We start from the raw sequence: 23,141 nt of genomic DNA, 5'->3' as shown, positions 1-23,141 counted from the left end.
CTGTCATCAAAATGTAATATCCTGCTGCCTAGCTTTCAGCACCTTTCATTGTATCTTTACTACTGTTTGCCTGGGATACAGGTTTCTCTTTGTCCCTTGACTGTGTCCCCAATTTCGGGAACATCATTTTGTGACAAGCATGAATTACAGCGCTTATTTCTAACTATGTGATGAATGGGTGGTCAAACAACATTAAATTGGTCACAGTCACTCAGTCACGGTAGCGAACCTTCAAAGTTAAAGGAAGGAAGTGTTTAATCAAAGCGCCTTCAAAGTGTGAGTGGTGTCAGTTTCACAGGAGTGTTGCTGCCGCAATTATCCCTCTGTCAACACAGGTGTGAACAGCCGGGTCACAACTTCTCTGAAGAAATGATGAACAGAAAGTGTTGGGGAAAGATAGACTGCATGAACTATTTACGAGAGTGCTTTCAGCCGCGTCTGGGTTTTCAGCCTTGAAGCAGCACTGTGTTTTAATATTTAAATTTGGTGTTTGATGGACACCTCAGATGCAGTAGTTTCTTCCTTGGAATATGTGACAATGCAACACAGGGGAAGGGGAATTGCAGTCTAAACAAGGAAAATAAAATTGGCTATATAAAATTCAGGGTTTATGTAAGGGACATTGTTTAAGATTAGTATATCCCCCTATCAGATTTGATTTCTATATTACATTCTTGGGATATTAGTTCTGTAAATATGATACAGCAGGAGGGACTTCTGGAGAGGCTTTACTGGAAAGTGGCGGGTGCGGTGGTGAGTGCTGACATTGACAGTGAAGCCACCAGAGATCTATTATTAAACAAGAGTCTGTTCATGTCACAGGGTGCTTCCTGTAGAACTGCCTGCCTAAGCAAGTACAGGGATATGAAAGGTCAGTAACCCACAGCTCTCACTGTCAACAGCACAATAACAGAGACATGCAGGCCACCTCAAGCCAGCCCATTAATGTGTAAGACTCACAGACTATCGTGTGCCAATTATATAACTATGCCATTTTTATTTATGCGTATATTTATTTTACATTACATTTTCTATCTCCAAGCGGAGAGACATTTATTAAGCATTGTCATACAGCTTTACAAAAGACTTTTCAGTATAAAACAGAAACTTTTGGTTTTGGACTTTCAGGGTCATTTTTTCTATAGATAGAAAATGAGGGAAAAAAAGAATGGATCCCCTTGATCTTATTTTAGACCTTAAGCAAGGTGCCTTCAGCATTTGGCTCAGGAAGAGGGCGGCAACATGTCAGATCTTTGTCTGATGTACATAGACCTGCAAAGCCGGATTCCAGGTCTTTGCAGCACACCAGTGCAGGTGAAATCACATTGCAGCAAAGGGAAACTCCCTCTACACTCACACATTTTCATTCATACCAGTACCCTCCACAACCCACAGGCAAAACTTGTGATCTACCAGTCTCATGACATTGATTCCACTCTTTCCTCAAAAAAAAAAAAAAAAAAAAAAAACATGAAAGGAGAAAAAGCATCTTCTTTTTGATAGGTGTTGGGGACATCTTCACTGAACTTATAATTTTTTGTTGAAAGCCACATCATACATTTCCCCAGTTCATCCATTTTTGATCTGCAGTGCTGAACCTGTGACCTGCCAACACTGACTAACTACTGGCTCTCAGGGGAAAATATTCCACTTCCCACCTGTATGTTCTAATAATGACTCATGAAATTCATTTATAATGACAAAAGTTTTTTTCATGTGAAGAAATATTATTAACTACAATATTTTTATTCCTATACATTTATAGAAAACTCTCACAGAATATGCTAAAGAGAGTCACTTCTAGGTCACTTCTAGGTCACTTCTTTTGTAGGTAATAATATGCATTCACGTAAATAAATAAATCACATTGATTTTCTGTCCAGATGTAATTGGCCTTGTGTTCACCCTTGACCCAGTCTGACTTTAATATAAGTAATCAGATGTTGAATGTGACCTATATCATTTACCTTGCTCCAGTGTCTATGGTACTTACAGAACATAAGCTGATCCTAGTAGAATGAAGCCAGTTATTTCTCACTGCAGAAGATTTCTGTGCAGACTGAATAGAACTAACAGAGTGAATGGAATATTTTGTTCAAATTTACAGTCCAAATGTTGCATATGGGAATCAACTAAGTCCCTTCACAACAACTACACTGCAAATATGTGCTATGGCAAGAGTTTACTGATAGGAAGTACACTCATCTACAACAAATGACACTGGACATATTCTGTAAGAAGAGAGATGTCTGGTATTGATAGATTTGAATTTGACATGGATTTATCTCTTCATTTTTATAAATAAAATCACACAATGTCCATGCCTTCCAGTCACTGCTTCTGCACTACAGATGTGAAATCTCCATGTAGTACAGTGTAATGCGAGTGACTCATTATCTATACATGGGCCGGTTGGAACCCAAGACATAACCTGGCAGGTCAAGCCAAGGTTTTGAATATGCATGAAATCTGACAAGTCTTTCAGCGTTCATTTCCTGTATAAAATGTGAGGTGTTTACTGAACATGGCAAGAACATTTTACGGTGAGGGAAAACTAATGAGCAGAAATATGCACTGAACAGATACAGATACTAAAAATATATATTCTTTACTGCTCTGAATTCATTAAATCCCATTCTTTCAGTCATAGACATGGCAAGGCAAGACACTGAGAAGGCAACAGGCTCTGATTTAAGCACCACAGAAGATCATGACCTGGTGTACAGGGACCAGAAATGTGAAGGCATATGTCTGCCTGCGGTCTTATTACTGGACACAAACTGTAACTCCCCAAAGAGAGCAAATGAAAAATGATATTCATCAACGGATACAGAGGTGAGGAAGTTTAAACAAACTCATGGTACATTAGGAAAATACTGTGGCCGATCACAGGGCACAAACCACAGGCCCCTCTGCAAAAAGAGATTGCGCATGACATGATCTTAGACTTTTAACACTCCTAAATTATTGATCAGGCCATGTCCCAGCAAGAGAGAGGCGTGCCTTTTTATTTTGTTACAGCCACATTTGAATGTATGTATTTTTAATGGGCTGCTGGGGCAGAAAGGGGACGTGCTCTGTTTGCCAGCTGATGGGGTTGTAGAGCAAGATTGGAGTTTCTGCAGGGCCGATTAGATTTATCCTCTGTGCTGACTGTGCTGGGACTGTGGGACCACTCAATTTCCAGGATCTGATGTGCCCAGACACCGCTGCTGCTGTTATTGTTGTTCTTTCAGAAATCACTTGTAAGACTTGGAGATGAGGTCAGTTGCTTTGGGTGGCGGAAGTTTGGTTTCACAGTCTCAAATGACAAAACACTCACATCCAATCAAAGCTCTGAGGACCTGGAATAGACAGAGAAGACTTAATTTGCCTTGTCTTTCCTGCTTGTATATGCAATTCCCTCAGAGAGTATTCATACTCATGAACAGTTTTCTCATTTTATTACCTCAGAGCTTGAATTCATGACACTTTTCAATAGAAATGATTGTTTTATTGACTCCATACTGTGCATGCAAAAAATGTGCATTTACTTAAGTTAGAAATATTGAAAATCAACAATTCATAAAAATGAAAACAGGTAGGCTATGTCTTCATTTGATAAGAATTCATCCCGTTTGCAGTGCCAAATCTAAGTTTATTCTGTGGCAAAATATGATTATCACAGTCACACAACTTCTGTCTGAGTGCAAATGACAGTGGTTCATTTGATTTCAGAGCAATAAATGAAATAAAAGGCCCCTCAGTCAGGTACTGAATTTCAAGTAAAGCTTCATCCATAAGGACCAAGGTGCTCTTAAATTAGTCAGAGATGAGGTTGTAGAAAATCACACATCAGAAGGGCATTAAACGATTCAAGCACATTGACTGTCCTGATGAAATGATAAGGAAATCCTTTCAGAGATGGATAAGTGTATTGCACTGCTGATCTGCCTCTGCCAGAGATCTAGAATGATCATTGTGTCTCTCTCTGCTCTTGGAAAGAAATGTCAACCAATTCACCATGCAATTTACTGATAATGCTTATGCTAATGTTCCTCAGATTTTATTGATAAAATCTATTTTGCAGCTGCTTTAATGGCGTACCTAGTTAATGGTTTTTGGAAATGATGATGCCTGAACAAACAACACTAATTCATTCTCTGTCAGTCTCTCATTGTAAACCACCTGTTTAAGACCAGTTTTGCTGCCCTTCTCTCTACCTTTTTCAAGGGTCCAGTATCTTTTCTATAGCATGTTGATCAAAATATAACAATTGTTATCAATGGATTTTCGAAAATATTTTTGCATTGCTATACATTACCAAAGGATCTCTTCAGATATTTGTGCTTGGCCTATTAAACAATAACTGGCTTCAGTTTCACTTAGTACAGGCGCAATGTAAAACCACACAGAATAAACCAAAGCAACTTCCATTCTGATGTCATATTTTGTGTGATTCCTCACCATCTGGGTCAATGTTCTTGTTTGGACTCTCTGCCGTTTATAACCATTCTGTGCTAAATTAAATGATAGAAAATTTTATCTTGATTAATTGAACTTATTATTAGCACAAGGCTGTTCATTATTCTGACATGAGGGTCCCAGTGGTCACTTTATTAAGTATACCTGCTCATTAATGAAAATGACCTGCCCCTCCATACAGTGAATCATGTGGCTGCAACTCAATATATAAAGCATACATGGTGAAGGGCAGTAAAAACTGATTAATGCTGATCATACAACTGTTGTCACACAGCATAGGTACTCTTCCACCTGGTTTCCGCTTCTTGAAGAAGTTCCATTACTAGCCTGCCCATTATCTGCAGAACCACCCACAGTTTCACCTTTGCATTGCAGCGCGTCAAACAACAGTGTGACTATGTATCCCATGTTTTTACATGTCCACCTGAATAGAGGTTCATATGTGAGTGAAAGAACCTCTGATCCAAGTTCTGTTATAACTGACACATCAGCAGGTACTGGCTGAGCAGCTAATTGGTTTGAAACACCACCTAAAATGACAGGTGTGATTTTCTTTCATTGCAGATTTGAACCGTTGTGTTTGTTTTGCGACTATGCCAGTTTTCTTCAGGGCTTATGCAAGACTGAACTTGTGACCAGAAATCTTTCCGTTGCTTGCTTAGTCTTTGAAGCAGCTGTTTAATCTTCAAAATTCAAGCTACTGCTTTTTTTCAAAGAGTGCCATTCTGAATAATAATGGATGAACTTGTTAACTGAATTTGTGCCTTTGGCTGCTGCATCATTGATATTCACACTGAGAGTTTGATTAACTTCTGTGTCATTTTCTATCTCTCTCAACAGATCAGGTAAGTCAGACCAGTGTGATTCAGACATAGCAAGGAAAGCAGGACCTTTTACCCAACTTTGACACTTCATGAAGATAACTACCTTTATGTATCTTATGTATTACCACATTGCTGTTGCTCTTATTGTTTGTGATATGCTTTAAGTATTATGCTTCATTACCCTTAAAAGTTGCTCAGGTCTGCCAGTGAATTAACAACAATATTGCTGTAAAAATCTCAGTTTGCAGGCTGTGAATTTAGAACTGACAAGAGCCAGCGTGGGTGGATGCAGAAATACCCTACTTTGAGGAAGAGCAGGGAACCCTCTGTAAAAACGTCACCGGAGGGGGCTGACCGACCCGTCCTCTCCCATCCCGTCTCGCAGTCAGACATGTTTGAGGAGTGCCGACAGGTTTCAATGGAATGACTCACCGTACAAGTAGGCCTTCAGTTATATGTTAAGCAATGACGCTTGAAATTGCATAATGGCGATTTCCACGGGGGGTCAGAAATTAGCTTTTTTTGAAGCCTCGAAACCAGCCTCTAATGCTTTTGAACATCGATGACCCCTACAAAGCACCGCAGACTTGCAGAACGTATTAACTGAATGTTTTCCATAGCCATTTAAAAATAGGAACACCTCCAGAGATACTGTCATATTGCATGTTTATTTAAGCAGTAAGGTATCTAGTATAGGTTTATAAAATTTAGAGTTCAATAAAACTTTGGAAAGTATAAAACCTCCAAATAATCTGGGCTTAGTACTGTATTACTAACTAAATTATTTATTTAATAGATGACCCTATTCAAAGTTAGTGTAGTTAAATCTGTTGTATAAAGTCAAATGTAGGGTTACACAAATTCCAGTAGAGAGACAAGAAAGATTGTAGTGAATTAAGCAGTCAGGTGCACTCCAGGATACAGCTGGCCTGGTTGATCTTCAAAGAAACGAATGAAATTAACCAAGACACAATAAATGGCTATGCTGTTCTTGTCTTTGTACTCTAGAACACTCATTCAGAATTGCATTTGTACTATAGACCACTTACTTGCCTACTATTAAGTATACAAGTTATAAGCTGTTTTTGAACACAGACCCAGGGTGGTCGGACAGGTGCTCTGTGAAAGAGGAGAGCAGTGCATAAGATGGCCTGTAGGGGATCTGGTTGGTATATGTGGTGGTGTAGTTCAGGATCCATATTCATAGTGTCTCAGTATATAACATATAAACTAATCCTAGATCAGCACTCCTATACTGAAAAGCTTAATGGTACAGGCCCAGAACATTGTTTGCCAGGGTAAGTAGTTTACAGAAAAAATGGGATTTGGAACAGTCAAATAGTGTTGACAGGGATTGAGGAATAGAGGTAATTACTTACGTCTGGTTTGGATACCAGGGTCTGGACAGAGTACAGCAGGTTCAAAGTATAGGACAGATTCCTCTTGTGATTGGCATGAGGAAATAATTGGTGCAACTCAAGACTGCTAATCTTTGCAAGTTATTCGCAAAGTGATATAACTGCTTTATGTTCTCTTTCATTGCAGATGCATGTTTTTTATAGAACATTCCTTGTTTTTTTTAAGGGGGGGGGGTTGTTGTGTAAATACCCCCAGATTAGAGGGGAACCCACAGGACTTGGATCTGACTGGCTTTAGTTTTTAATGAGCAGAGTTTGAAATTTTCATGGGTTTGATCTCTGAGTGGTGAAGTGGGAGGGTTATGAAACACTGATTGATGAGCGCTAGGAGGGATTCTCAGCTTTTATGTAACAACTTAGTCATCCTGGCATGATTCATGGTTTTCATCTTAAGTCTTCCTCAAGTTTTCTACTTTGAGACAGGAAGGGGGCGTGATGGTGGAGGGGGCACAGGAGCATGGGTAGAACCCACTGACCTCCTTTCAGCCAAAAGGGTGAACAGTTACTGAGTCAAATGTAGACAGGGTTGTTGTTTCCGCTGAATTTAATGGTTATTACTGCTCTTTTGATAGGTTGTGCTTCAGCTCTCAGTTAAATTTTTATGCTACTAAATTAAAGCCAGTTTTTATTCAACATTTCTTCATTTAATGCATATTTTATTTTGTATATTTCCATGCATATATTATGTAAAATATATCATTGCAGAGGAGGATTTGTGCAAAAGTATAAATCATTATTTAACAACCAATCTCATTCTCAATCGTATTTGTGAATTATTCCCATTGAACATATTTGGCATGGATAAATAAAAGATGAACAGAAATGAAACAAAGAAACACCTTCACTTTTATCCATCTGCTAGAACTCACACACTCGCAACTGCAAATAACTAATAGTGGGCCATTTTTGTATGTACTGATGCAACTTGCATAACACTGAATTAATCAAAAAATATTGTTTAAAAGTTCTGCAGAAACAGTGTAATAGCCAGTGTAATGCAACCCCAGGACCCAGATTTGGAAACCCCATCATACTAAAGGGCAGGAAACCAGATTTGTGACCTGGTTACAGAATTGAATCCAAAATTTATACTTGTTGTACCCTTAAGAACAGCACTTCCCTTGAATCTTGTCATAACAGCATGAACAAAATGTATGCTATGTAAGTCAACCATCCACTAATCCAATAATGAGGATAAAATTTCCCTACAGATTAGACACTTCTGGAGCTCAACTACCTTCTGACATTTTATTAAGTATGATAATCACATGACACATGTGATGCAACACAAGAAGTGGGAACATAGTGACACAGTTCACACACACACACACACACACACGTATGTATATACTATGTGTGAATGTGTGTCTGTGTGTGTATCACTTGTAAAAGGTTCTAAATTATTCCACATAAACACACAAGCTGCCGTAACAAGAATCATTGTTGCTTCTCCACTGGAACTTCTACTGATTTGTCAGAACAAGATTCCATAATTTATTTCCTTGCTTAGATAAGGACAACTCCACAGGCCCCAGTTCTTTCCTCATGACTCCCAACTCCCTGACTTTTGGAGAGAGGCACCCTCTCAGTCAGTCAGGGTGGAGGCCCGGTTGCTGTATCAAGAGAGTGCTACATTAGTTGTGGCCCCCTATCCCCAGTGGACCTATCTATCACAACAATGGTGGAGCCCCTTGAGTCCCCCTAGAGCAGTGGTTCTCAACCTCGTTCCTGGGGCCCCACTGGTTTTCGTTCCAACCAGAATTGCAATCCTGGAATTGTAATAAGCTATTATTTTTCCTTAATTAGGTGCTTTTCATGTCAGAGGGATTATTTGCTCACTTAAACCACCTTGTGTCAGAAATAGCTATGCATGCCATGAAGAATAAAAGTCCCATATTCACATTGTGCTATATTGTAGATGATTACATAAAGAGGTTAAAAAAATTTTAACTAATCAAAATAAAGACTGAGGCAAATCAACAGGTTCCTAACTGGGGAAAGTGTGGACAACTGGCCACTAAATCTAATCATTTGATAGATAATGAAGAATTCTAAAACAAAGAAAATAATAACAAGTCAAACCTGTATTGTGCTAATTAGTTTAAGGGATATATTATGCACTTAAAGCACTTAAACACGTGTGTTCAGCAACCTAATTAGGAGCCTATTAATTCCCCTCCTTAATTTGATCTGTTGAAATTTTTTTAAGTGATTGCAAATGATTGTTTGCAACCACTTAAAAAGCAACACAATAACACAATGGGATTTTATTCTTCATGCCATGCATAGCAATTTCTGACCTAATGTGGTTTAAGAGGGTAAATAATGCCTCTTAACATGAAGAACACCTAATTAAGAAACATTTTGAGATTGCAACTGTGGTTGGAGCGAAAACCAGCATACACAGTGGGCCCCCAGGACCGAGGTTGAGAACCACTGCCCTAGTGGAAATAAGATACACAGTGCCTTAACAAACAATGGCATGGCTTTGGCCTATTAGCTGAGCTCCTGCATCGTGACATTCTGTTATGGCAACAATGGAGTGTTTGGCTGCTAGGAGGGCTACGGGAGTGCAGAATTGAGAAGGCCCCCAGACCCTCTCTGACATTTCTCACAGGGCAGGAATCTAAGTTGTCGTTCAACATGCACCACACAAGCCAATATGGCAAGGTGAATGTGCCTGGGAAATCAAATTGTAGGTTGTATGAGGCCTTTCTGTGAATCTAATGATATTCATCAAAACAACTCCCTGCTCGGTAACGGAGTTCATCACTCATAAGTCATATGGTCTTCCATACATGGAAAGAGGAGACCCAAACTTTTTTCATCTGAAGAGCATGCTTGTGCTAATCTAGGGAATAAAATTTTCCCTGCACACCCTGAAAAGCTATTAAAAAGGAATGGATACGCCTTTGAACATATTGAAGCCATTGTGGACATGGACGATGACAGAAGCATTTGACAAAATGAAGGAAAAGATTATTGCTTAAATGTAATCAGAATTGTTATGATGGGTATACAGTAATAAGGTGAGACCCCTCCTCTTGTTATTCTATTTTTGTCATTTGTATAATAGATTGTACCATCCTCTTGTAGGGGAGCTGGGCTTCTGAATGGAGAGAAAATGTGAATGAATCAACAGCTGTTCACTCGTCCACCCCCTTCCACTTTCTCTTGCACAGTCCCTATCCCTCTGCTGAGCAGAGACTGTTGCCAAGCAGATTATGGGCTGTAATCCTTAAGTGTATGAGTAACGGGAAGCAGGAGCGGATGTGCCTGACATGCTTATCTCATGGCAATGACAGCAACTGAAAATGTATGATGGTGAGGCTGATTCTCTCAGTTTTGGTAACCAATCAAAGTATAGATGCATGACACAGCTGTTGTGGCTCTACCTTGTAGCTATTGTCCTATCACTCTGGAAAAAGTAGGCCCTGTGCTGATATCAAGACTCATGCACATTTGATTACCTCAGTATCCATATTGCACTACTAAAGGTGGAACTGCCTCGCCAAACTGATCATTCAGCGCCCCAGCTACTGGAAACAAATGTTGCTTGTTTTTAATCATGTCTCATGTTCCCCTTTGTTTATGAGGATATTATTGTCTCAAAAATATGTAAATAAATGTAACTAATCCATAAATAAATGTAGCTGCTCCACAAATGAGTGCGACAGATCCACAAATATATGCAGTGGATTCACAAATAAATGCAGCAGATCCACAAAAATCATGCATGACATGCATGTGTATACATGTGAAATATTCTGTATTATGTTGATTTTGAGGAGTGCCAATATATAATGCTCAGATGTCAAACAGTAATTTATAAGAAAGTTATTTTGAATACAACAGAAATTATATTGATCTTTTAAACACCTCTGCATTCCGGCCATGGTACTATTGTACACGAGGGCTTTATTGACTATTTTCATTCTCTGTTGTGTGGCTTTCCCATTCAACAATAATTAGGTTTGCTCTGTTCTTCTTTGGAAACTCATTAAAAATGTACCAAGCACACCTCAGAATGAAGCATGTTTTTAACCATGTGCAGCTAGTGTCAATGATTTTCAGGAACATTCTAATTAAAACTCTACACCTGTACTCTGAGAAGGACTAATTATCCATCAGCTCTCTCTCTAGTTCTGGAGTCGATTTCCCTTGAGTGCAAATGCTGTAGAGAAAAGCCAACGTAATCCATTACAACTGATTCTTGAAAGATTTCAGCTTCAGCCAGTCATTGATGAAAAATAGCCTGTTGTAAGCCTTGTTTAACCAGTGAAAGCTATGGATGATCAAAACCGGGTACATAGAGCTCACACTGCCCCCTGCTGGTTTGGCATTCCTCTATTGAAAAGTGATCGCTAAGATTGAATACAGGTATGAATGTATATTATGGCATGCTACTGTTATACACAATAGCTACAACTCCTGAGAAAAACTATTCTGCACCATAATTTTGCAGCATTCAGAACCAAGCAAAACTATCTTCCAAATATTTCCATTGAAGTGTATTTGAGGTGAGATGGCTATTTAAAAGGTTTCAAGTAAAACAAGGCTTCCATCTAGTGGATACAATGGTTGTGAAAATGTGCAGCTAGACTGTGGAAAATGGGCCCAACTGAATCAAATTAAAATATTTTTTCAAGACATCTAGTCTACCTCTTTTTCAGGGTTACCCCTCAAATGAATCAGAGCATAGATGATTGCTAGATCATTTGGGTGCAGAGGGTAGATTGTATCTTTAAGCCAAGCTTTTCCTGTATTCTTCAAATGAATGTGCTGTGTACACATGAATGACTTTTCAATGAATTATTTAAAAAGAAAGTAAAGATAGAACCTATTGAAATTGTGTCAGGAAGAAGTTGATAAAAAAAACAGCACATTAAAATGATAATAAAAATAATTGTTGCTGCATACATTTTCTTTTGAAACAAAGTGTTCAGATAAGCTTTTTCACTGGGAGTGGTTTACCTAATTTACTCTATTTCGTAAGAGCCCATTAGATCTGGACTTCTTTGTATCAGGGTTGCTAAGTTTTGCTCACTGATAGCCCTGAGGTAAGAACAATAAAAAAGTTATTTGAAAAATGTTTGAAGTATGTATATATACTGTACATACATATATGTATACATATGCATATGTATGTTACATGCTGTGAACTGTGTGTCAGAAAGGAATGTGACACAGGGATTGCTTTGGTTCATTCTTGTGATACTGTGAAATCCTGTAAGAACTTTAAGACATCAGTTCTTAATGGGCCTTGTATAGTTGCACAGCTTTTCCAGGCATCTTTATGGACAGACAGCATATATAAATGGCTAGATTGATTCATCCACATAAAACAAGGATTAGTGTATATACACAGTGCCTGTTATTAAATAAATTCCTGTTAAAAACTGGCTTGTCCCTCTTAGGTGAGGGTATGTTCCTTGAGTGTTCCCTGAGAACTGTGCCTTTTTAAGGGTTCAAGGCAGTGGTATCATATGAGCATAAAACATACAGAAGCTGCTAAAAGACATGTGAAAAAAACTGATTATATGACAGTGAACTGACATTAATGAAAAGTGTGTTTTATTCAACAACAGCGATTTCATTTTATTGTTGTGCATTTGATTAATATTACATTCCATATTATTAATTGTTAGCTGGTCAGCCATCATTATGTATTTTCCATTTTTACAGTTGGATGTTTACCATAGTAATTCAGGTTAAATGTAGTGGCAGCACTTCACCTCATACTCATAATTGCCCCTTCTGGCTATGAAGCCATAGCCCTTACCTCATTCGGTTGATTCTGCACTACACCAACCGCACACTGCTCAGTCTACCCTTGCCTCACAATGCTGATTCTGTTTTGTTCTGTCTGGATGATGCTCAGATCAAACAGGTGCACAAAATGTATGTTATGATCCATTTTCTGTTAGAACGTTCACACTGGAATGCATCTTGATAAAATAAATAAGTAAAATTGATTTTAAAAACAAATGAACATCCATACAACAAAAAAGAAACTAAATTTCAGTACTGTACTTGGTTTCAGCTGGCTTTCTTATAGTTCACACACCTCTTTTTAATACAACTATATCACTGCTCATGATCTTAATCAGAGGCCTCAGAGGTACAGGACTCGGCAAATCCAGGCAGTCTGGCTTTTAACACAATGGATCCCCTGAAGACTGCTGTTAAAAAAACCCCCAAAAAAACCAAAACAGTTATTGCTTTCATAGTCGGTGCTCGATGACCTCCCGATAGAACCAACCTGACCAAACAGCTGACTGTACCAGGCGTAATAACAAACTGCTTCCTGTAATGATCTCTATAACAGACTGGTACATGTGTTGAAACAACTGTGCCTTCTTACAATTTCACCCCCTGTAGATTTCTAGTCTTAAAAAGAGATTATTTAGTAACAGATTCCTCTACAAGACATCGCAGACGCAGGGTGAAAAAGGTTAGTGTCAGCTTCATTTTCTGAGAGTTCTAATTTGCAACAGTAGTTTGAGGAGCTCCTTGCTTGAACTGCTTCATATGATCTGTGAAGGACAAAGGGTTGACTGTGTACATACCCCAAACCCACTTATTGATATAATTGCTGTTACACATTTGAACAGTGGTTTCTACGAGTTTATTTGCATGTTGTGACAATTGTGAGTAACCTGTAAATGTATGCCTAATTCATAGCTATCAAAACAGTAAGAGAGAAGTATTGATTATTGGAAAAATAGAAAATTACCAAATGCATTCAAACAAAACAGCTTTCCTATAGATTGATAACATACTGTACATACATGCTATCCATACAACTGCCAGACCTCACTGTGGAATCTATTACATTGGGAGATTTTTCTAGAGATACTAGAAAGGCATTTTAAATTAAGTCTTGTAAAATATAAAGTATGTGGTGCTGTAAAATGACCAAGTGGTCAATGGAGAAAGTAAACACTGTACCTCAAACTAAGTTTGGCTGAAAAGCTGACAGTATTCATTGCAAACAGTATTTTGTAATATTCTCACTGTACATTCACCAAATATGAAGGACTTTGCATGTATAACAAACAATATTCTGTGAAATAGCAAACTCCAAGTAGATTAGTACCCTGCTAATCCCAGGGTAGTGCATTAAAATGACTTTCAATTATTCCCTTAAATTCTTTATAAAATAGCTGCTACTCTGCTGAGAATAACGTCAATCTAAAGTTTTACTCTGGAGAAGCGATTAGCAGGGACAATGGTTCCTGCCCCCCAGCTGGAGTCCATGGGTATGTTTTTACAAAACTGTGAAAGAATAGTTTTCATTTTTCAGAATGTATGAATGTGCAAGTAAAGACATGGGAACCATAAGTCACCGAGGAGAAGGCAGTCATATTTAATCATACGCTTTTCAGTGCTGTGCACTGCTATGGAATACCAGTTCGCCCGCTCGATTTCAGACATGCGAAGCTCCTCATGATGGCCTACAACTAATTTCCAGTTTCAGTGACATATAAGAACACAATGCTTGTTTCATCACGGATTTTGAGTTTTTTTTATTGAATGACACACACTCGTTGATCGAGTGCACCATATAGAAGCCAGCAAGAGCCACTGCCAACAATTTCTAATGGCGGTAGAAAATGAATTTCATACCTCCTTTCCTTGTGGACTCATACCGAGTGTATGAGGCACACTACAACCAATGTCTCGGCATTCTTTATCGGTTACACTAATTCCCCGCATTAAAGTGTAACCGTGACTCGTGACTCGAGGTCTTTGAGTTGCAGGCATATTCATGCGATATGTTGTGCTGAAAGCATGGAGAAGCATCCTAAGTTCACAGAAGGCTGTCCAGCTTTGCAAAACTTTGCACTGGAATCCAAAGAAATGGATGAAAGCAGGAAGAGCAAAGTTTAATGAAAATTAAACATTAAAAGTAACATCAGAATAATTAGATTTTTATCACAATAATTCCACTGGAAACCCAAAAGCTAAACTATAATACATTTTGTTGTGAAGTAGACCTATGTACTGTAGGAACGAATGATATGCTAAAAGAAATTCAAGGACAGAGAACGAGAAAGAAAGAGAAAGAGAGAGAAACAGAGGCTGGACTTGTGCTGGGTAAGATAGTGTGTGCCAGTGCTTCTGGCTTTGCCACTACTTCAAGGCTTCAGAGGTGGGTCAACAAGCCAGGCCTTCCCTGTGACTCAAATCATGCTTTTGGTCCTTCAAATCCCCTTGGGCCAGTCAAGCTCAAAGGGTGAAGCTATCACAGGTCACTTGCTGTCAAAATACATAGGTTGAGAGTATGATGATAACATCGGGGTGGACTACTATGTGTGGGGGTTAGACCAATTTTGGCATCTCTGAAGCCTAAGAGTAGACTAGTCTTTGGCATAAGGCTATGATAATGTGGTAATTTCATTTTATTTCTCATATAGCTTAAACACAAAACCGTTTGGAACATTAACTTAAATAAATAAATAAATGAAAATTCAATAAATAAATAAATATGAGCATAAAAAACATTTTACTCAAATTAAAATGTACAATACATTCCATATCTTAATAGAATTACTGTAGAGCTTTTGAATGTAATTTTTATTAAATTTGACTGAATCGCTTGTAATTAGTACATTATTTAATAAAATCTTAAAAGAAGTGACTACCCTTGGTCATTCGTCATCCTTCAGTTTTACTCTGTTCAAAGCAATTTTATTAATCAAAATGATGTCTATTATATTGAAACAAGAGACTATATATTATAGTTTCAGTTGTCTCAGTTTCAGACACAAACCAGTAGTTTATTCTATCCAGTACTTAAATTAAATAAATCTCCAAAAAAATAAATAAATCAAAATAAAAATCTAATCAACAAAAAGAAAAGGCTACATTTGAGCGAAGTGGCAAAATAATAGGCAGATTTTTTTTTTTTTTAATTACAATTTTATTTAATTTTCAAGTATATGGAAAAGGAAATCATACAATTTCATCCATCAAAACATACATTAATGTTTACACGCATGTGTACATGTGAAATGTATATGATTTTCCTCATTCTTATATGCCCCCCAAAATAATATGTGACTGCACATCAATCCACACAGACCTTGTCTTCTCCTCTCAGGTTAAGTGGGAGTGTTCTAGCATTTAATATTCTTGCCCATATGTCTTTAAAAAGTTTCCCTTGAATAAGTATTACAGTTCCAAACAAGCAAGATCTAGTGCCAAGCAATATCTTGTTATTTTCTTTAAGTGCTGTGATTTTTAATATTCTAAGGAGACATTCAGCACTGTTTTAAAATGGTTAAAGCAAGGGCTTTCCAAGAACAATGTGTTCTGGTTGAAGAAGCACAGAATCTAAAAAAAAAAGAAGTTTAAACAAAAAAAAAAAAACCCTGAAAAAAAGTCCCATCCCACAGTTTTCCTTTTCGGTGACCGTTTAGGCATAAAACCAATGGCTTCACAAAACACAAATTTCATCCTGTCATGTCATGTTTGGACAGAGCAAAAAAAAAAAAAAAACTCAACAGACACATGATGATGTGTACAGGGAAGGGGGGAAAAAAGCAATGGCTAATCACACAATTGCTCCTCCACAGCCACCAGTCACAGGCGCTCCTGTTTCCTTGACAACATGACGTGGATTTAGTTTAGTATTCCAAAGGCCAATCTAGTAACGGCTGGACTGTGGTAGATGGGTGCCACAAGCCAGACGCCCCTCGGCCAGTCTCCCGAGAGTCACTCCACAACCATGCATTTGCCTCAGCACCAGACAGGGGAGTCTGTCTTGATGGAAAATGGAAACATTAACCCATCCTTTAAGGTAAGCGCTAAGACACAGCCGCAAATCTGTTGCTACATGTACGGAACGTGCCGTGTCAAAAAATGAATGATATTCTCAAAACACCTGTGCAATTCTTCTCGGGGTGTGTGCTAGGTCTCCGATTTTACTTTATTTACTTTACCAAAGTCTTTTGTATAATTGATGTATAAAATCAGTTAGATGCATTATAGCTTTCCGTACCTTTTTCTACAGTCATAAGATGTTTTTGAAATATGCTGATTCTTCAGGCTAAGGATCAATTCAATCACCATTGAAACTCTAGCCAAGTTTAAGCCAGTAAGGAATTTCATTAGTTGGAACCATATCGCAGTGTGGATGGAACAACACAATGGAAAGGATTGTTTTTTCATGAGGCTCAAAGCATGAAAGCCTGAGAGGGTACAACTTTATGGAAAGAAAAACAATTTTAGAAACATGTTCACTGCACCCTGGGCTTAAGGACTCCCCATGAATTTAGGATATCACTACTAATAGACCAAGTATACAAATATATAAAATGTAAGATTATCTTATGCAACTCCACCGAACCATGTGAATCATTGTTAAGAATGCCTGACATAGCTAATGTTTTTTTTCTTTTAGACACACTTGATGTGTCTGACCCATTTAATAGTTCCCCACGTTCTAGGTCTAAATAGAAACTATTTTAAAATAAATCGTTATTCACACATTCCACATCAATCATTCCAGAATAAGTAAAAACTTACAGAATCTAAGAATCAAAGTTAGATTGCGAGTTCATATTAGTTAATGACGCTCTTTTATCCAGTGATAGATCCATTGTTGTTTTTAAAAACATGGTATTAAACCACTCATTATAGTGCTTTTTTTAGCACTATATATTTTGCACCAACCTGTAAGAACAGCGTTTTTGCTGCTATATGTTTAGCATCAACCTGTAAGAACAGTAACTAAATAAATCTATTGAGTTAAATGTGCCTTAAAGAGCCATCAGGCCATCTGTAAGCCGATTTAGCATTGGCTTAATTCCTAAATTGTAAATTCTAAATTGTTCGAGAAACAAGAGTAATGGCAATCTTATATTTGACAGCTAAGAATTAAAGACTTTTTAAAAATTATGCTTATGTCTTTATATTTCTTTGTCTTTCAATATGCTTTGTCATTTAAAAACAAGGAACTTTCTTTCATTAATTTTTTCCTCTTATACCCCTGATCTTATTGAGTTTGACTGTTGCTAACGTCAAAGAAAAATGTGAAAGCGAAATGAAAAAGTTACGTTTGCTTGATTTCTTTTCATGAGAGTTACAGCCAAATTACATGGAGGTCAGATAGAATGTGGGGAAAGGTCATAAGGCACCAGAGTTGTAACGTTTTAATGTTTTGTTCAAGCTTGGGCGAAGAAGATGCTCAAGCTCTGCTTGTAAGGCTTGTAAGTGGTAGGTTAGAAAGCAGGTCTACATTTTTCTGCTAAGATACACGGGTGGAGAAAACAGTGATTTAACTATGTGTCAGATAGTTGCAAAAGTAAGCCTTGTAAATCTTTGCAGAAGGGAGAAGTCACTAAACGAGTAAATGATTTATACTGATGGTCTCTTTGGTCTCTAGGCTAGGGGCACATACGTTCAATTCAGACTGAACCTCCAACTGATGTAGGACAGGGGCTATTTTGAGTTCTCCAAAGTTTTTGATAGAAGTGCCATTGATGGCATATCAAGCTGAACTGCACAATGGTGATGGTGCTGAAGGTGCCGTCCTTTCGCACAAGTGGATTCATAGCTGCTAGCCACTTTTGGGCAAGGTTGTTTTCTCTTTCTCTTTCTCTTAAGGTTATGTCTCTTACTGCATTTACTTTTTTCAAACAATGGTGTTCCCCAGGCATCATGAGTAGTGATATAATGAATAACGAGGAGGTGAGTCATGTGTGCCTGGAGATCTCCTCACATATTGTAATTATATTTGTGCTATATGGATATGGCAGATATGGTTACTTTTCATTAGAAGTCATTAGTCAATTAATAAACTGATGAAGGATGTGTATATGTTTATTTATTTTTGAGATATTCCAGATAATTATGCTTTTTAGTAAAAAATCCAATAAAGTATCAGATGGAATGGCAATATATTTGTGAATTAAGCAATGGAAAGAAATGTTTTCATTTTCTGTGGTCGAACATGATACATTTAGGCTGTAGAGCAATTGAAGGACTTGGAATTAAAAGAACCAGGTGGAAAGTGAATGTCCACAATGCTGTTGGTCCATTCACTTACTGTATTCAAAGCGCATAGATGCACTGCAATGGGTGCACTGTAGGTGGCAGCAATGGCACACAAAAAGCAGAATTTTGAAGCATTGGTCACAGACGTAGCATGGGATTGATTGAATAGATTTTTAGAACATGCTTGCACATGAGCTGGTGCCAGAGACGTGGTGAAACGGCATACAGTGTTGCTGGATGCAGCCTTGTGAATGCAGCGGTCATGGTATGGGTTTTCTCATGAAGTGGTTTCACCCTGATTTTACACAGCCCTTTCATGACTTTCATGAGACAGAGGAGTCTTAGTCTCAGTGCTCACTTTGCTTTTTTCACCCCCGTTTCGTCCTGTTCCTTTTCCTTTGAGAAAGAGGCTGAAGGGTTTGAAAATGGAGAAATCGCAACATTTCCGAAACTCTCTCCACGCATCAGATTTGACCTTTCCTGAGACCGTATTTAAATTTGCTGAAACTACCTCTCAGAAGACATGTACCTAATGCTGTGATTTATGTTAATCACGCTGAGGAATTAATGTGGCAAGTTATGACAACGCAAGTGTGCTGAGACGTGCACTCATTTTGCTAAGTGGCGGAGGAAACAAGCAGCGACAGTTATGCATGTGACACAACACTCTTTGATCTCGAAATGATTTGTACTGTAATGCAGTCAAGTGTGCGGCCTGGGAAAAAAGCATACTCATGTCATAGTGAAGTGTCAAGTGATAAGGCCTCTGGGTAAATTCAGGGCTGCTTAGTCTCTTGTGTGTCACTGCACACTCACACTGCAGGGCTCAGACCATGCGGGGAAGTACGCAAACGTGACAGGTACTGTAGACACACAGGGCCTTCCATAGCCAAATGCTAAATGAAGTGGAATTCCTATATATTCTATGATCTGGGACAGAATGCAGGGATCATTAGCTTTGTTTGATATCTGTGACACTGTTTGTCAGATTAGCTGGAATCCAGAAAGTATTGGTGGACTAGACCTTCGAACCCGCACTTGAGCGTGGTTGCTCGAGTCCGTGTGTCTAGAACGGGTGCATGAGCGCGGCTTTCATAAAGGAACTGTTGCAGGTGAGGGTTGGCTTAGGAGATGAGTGACAGTGAGTGACAAACCGAGGCAGCTGCTGCCCTCGGGCCGTTCCTCTTGGCTCCATCACAGGGGACGGCGGCTCCTCAGGATGGCCCGGGCTGAGCTGCAGGGCACCGTCTCATCAAAGTGCTCATTCCTCCACTGCGGGCAGTAGCATTAGCTTTATGGTCCGTATTTATGAGTTTTTGTGAAAGTTGCCATTCACTGTTTTTTTTTTTTCAAGCCAGCAAGCTTACATTTGTCTGTGTGTGTATGTGAGTGTGTGTGTGTGCGCGCACGGGTGTGCATATGCTTTTGCATGCATGGACATGCATGTGTTGTACTACAATTATCTTTGAATTCAGTGGAACACAATGGCCCAAATGCAACAATGCCAAAAAGAGTTGTGTATGTGTATGACTGTTGTGTTCACAGGAAAGCTGGGGAGGTCTCTCATTGAATTAGCTGCCATAGTATAGTTGAGTAATGCATGCGAGGTGGTGGGATGTCCGTCATGGAATGAAACTGTCAGCAAAAGATTCGGTGCAGAGTTCTCACTTTAGAACTCCCCTTTGACTGGCTGAAGGTGCTTGCATGAAAAAAATCGCTCTGGGGGTGATGCAAATTTTAAATTATAGTTATCATTTTGGCTGCATTTATAGTTATCATTGTAGCGTGAACATATGCATTCTGCTTGCTTGAGACAAATGCATTGCCTATATTATTACAGTTATCACTATGATTATCGTAATGGGGGGGGGGGGGGGGTACCTTCATTCTGTGCTGCTTTCTCCTGTCAGCAGGTTATTGCTATTGTCATCAGAGATTGTCCAGAATTGTCTCAAAGGTAAACTGTGCAGCAAAGAACAATCTTTTCATGGTTGGATCCTTGCCAATATGTCACTCTAATACAAATCTGTGCACACATAGTGATTCATTCGGGCTTTTCACAGCATGACAGACTGGGGCAGTTTTCTAATGAGAGAAAGAGCAGTTACTTTTTCTCAGGCCTGAACAGAGATTCCATTTGTCATAATGAAATCATAAATAAAGATGAAGATCTGTAAAACAGAAAGTACAAAGATAATTAATTCATAACTGCACAAATTCTCACTCATAACTGACTGCAGTCTTTACACGTCTTTAGACAGTTATACTACCCCAATTATCAGAGAGTAAAATTTCTTCTACCACAAGCTACCGCAAGATTACCAAAGGCAGTTTCAGAGAAAGGAGTACAAATATTTACCATTACCTGTTATTTGCTCATAAAGTTTATTGTGAGACTTTATAGTTAAGTCACATGAATATTAATCACATAAATAATAGATTATGAACATATAAAGCTGTATTTTCTTCATAATCATTGTGATTATCTATTTTGAACACCCATTATGACATGTTGTATTTTTATTGTTTTGATACACACAATAATCTTTCACACTGTAATCTTGATATTTTTATGCACGTTTGCACATGCCCCTGTGTGAATAACAGGCAGGAGGGCAGATGAACCCTGCGCACCCACCTATGCAGGCACATTGCTATATTAATATTGTGCTCTTAAAATAGCAACGAAAGTGTGGCATGACAAGACCGTGTTTTGGTCGGTCATAACGCAAACGCTTTCAGCTGCGTCAAAATAGCAATGCGCCGACAATTACTGTGACAACACTACGCCTCATTTAAAGACCTACCTGCCCACATGGGTGCAAGTTCATTCGCTATTTTAATACTGAAGGCGCTGCTGGACGGAAAAATGAGAACTGAAACTAGCAAGGACACTTGTGTTTGGGTTACCAACTGCGAGTTCAAGATAGAGCCCTACATATGAATGCTCATAAAACATGAATCCACATGGTTAGTGACTGGTTTGGCTGTGCCTGAGATTAAAGGACAGACAAAGCATAGCAATTAATAAAGAATGACTAAATGTTGGTGTTTTATGAATGGGTCGGGGGATATGGGAAAGAATGTTCCATATTTTCCTTTTTATACAAGGATTCTTGTACTTTTCACAGAGCAGTGGCATTCAGGGAAATACTGGCACTGCCATGCCTTTAGTTCAGAGGTATTCGACACTCCATATCCCAAATTTTTACATTTTGTGCTATACAGATGCAGCTCATTACTATTAATATTGCAGGACTTGGATGGTGGTGACCGGTCAGAGAAGATTGTCATTGATGAGAGTCCGACAGACAGCATAGATGGCAGCCTGGAGAAGAGGGGGTGTTCTGATCTTGTTTATTCCATAAATGACAGACCGCCATGGTATCTCTGCATACTTCTTGGCTTTCAGGTAACGTGTCTATTATTTTTTGTTATTATTTTTTTTTAAATTATTCTTGTTGTTATTTGTATACTATAATTACACAGTGAAACCACAGAGAAAAAACTGAAAAGAAAAGAAAATAATATAATTAGCATTATACTTTTTACATAGATTTATTCAGTTATTATCACTGGTGCAAAAAAGTGGCTATTAAATAGAAGTGAACCACATTAACTGGAACTATACCTCTTGCTCTGTAACTGCTATAGGGTCCACCTAAGATCACCTAGTTGGGAGAAAGTTTTCTGAGGAGGTTTCTTGTGTACAGTAAAACATGCACTTTAATGCATTTCTGAACACACTGCCAGATACATTTATGAAATGACAGCTCTAGAAGCAGTTTAAATTGAGCTGGGTGGTCAGAAACCATCTGTACATCTGCAGACCACTGACCGCCTTTCCATGTTGCGATTATTTTATGTATTTTATGACATGGCAAGGAATATCCTAGCTTGTTCTGAACTGAGTACTTGCTCTTGCTCAGTATATATGTTGCATATTGTTCTAGCACTTTTCTTGGTTGACAGCTTTGTGTTTCTCTGTCATTAATACACATAGACTACATTTTTTATGGTATTAAGTGAGTTTAAAATGTTTTTGAAAATTCTCATTCAAGTGTATGTAACATTTCAGTGTCAAATAACCTCAATTCACAAAGAGTTTGTACCTTGCAATTCTACTGCAATACTACTACCACTACTAAGTAGTAGCAATTGACATCATTAGTATTAATGAGGAAATTATGTAAGAGACAATGTACAGCGAGCCAGTCAATTGTTTCAAAATATCCCCTGATAGGGTGATGCCCTGACAGATCACAAGAGAGTCCTTTTGACTGGACTGTTTGGCTATGCATTATGGAGAGATACAATCAAGTGTGAAACAGCGGTCTTTATACAGAAATAATGACCGCTCAATGACCAATCAGACATGAGTATTCAACAAAGCCATGTTATAAGAATAAAATAATAACCAGAGGTTGGCACA

At 38.4% G+C, this 23,141-nt stretch overlaps 1 protein-coding gene across 1 annotated transcript in view; it reads left to right on the top strand.

Annotated features, from left to right (window-relative positions):
- Positions 1 to 16,318: 16,318 nt before the first annotated feature.
- Positions 16,319 to 23,141, top strand: part of si:dkey-106n21.1 (solute carrier family 23 member 1) — a 31,808-nt gene continuing 24,985 nt past the window's right edge. The window contains exons 1-2 of the mRNA XM_064343028.1: positions 16,319 to 16,511; positions 21,966 to 22,121. Of these exons, the coding sequence (XP_064199098.1) occupies positions 16,383 to 16,511; positions 21,966 to 22,121 (285 nt within the window). The 5' untranslated portion in view covers positions 16,319 to 16,382. The remainder of the gene's footprint in view (positions 16,512 to 21,965; positions 22,122 to 23,141) is intronic.

Source organism: Anguilla rostrata, chromosome 7, assembly GCF_018555375.3.
Source record: "Anguilla rostrata isolate EN2019 chromosome 7, ASM1855537v3, whole genome shotgun sequence".
NCBI classification, from domain to species: Eukaryota; Metazoa; Chordata; class Actinopteri; order Anguilliformes; family Anguillidae; genus Anguilla; species Anguilla rostrata.
This window is presented reverse-complemented; position numbering and strand designations above follow the sequence as displayed.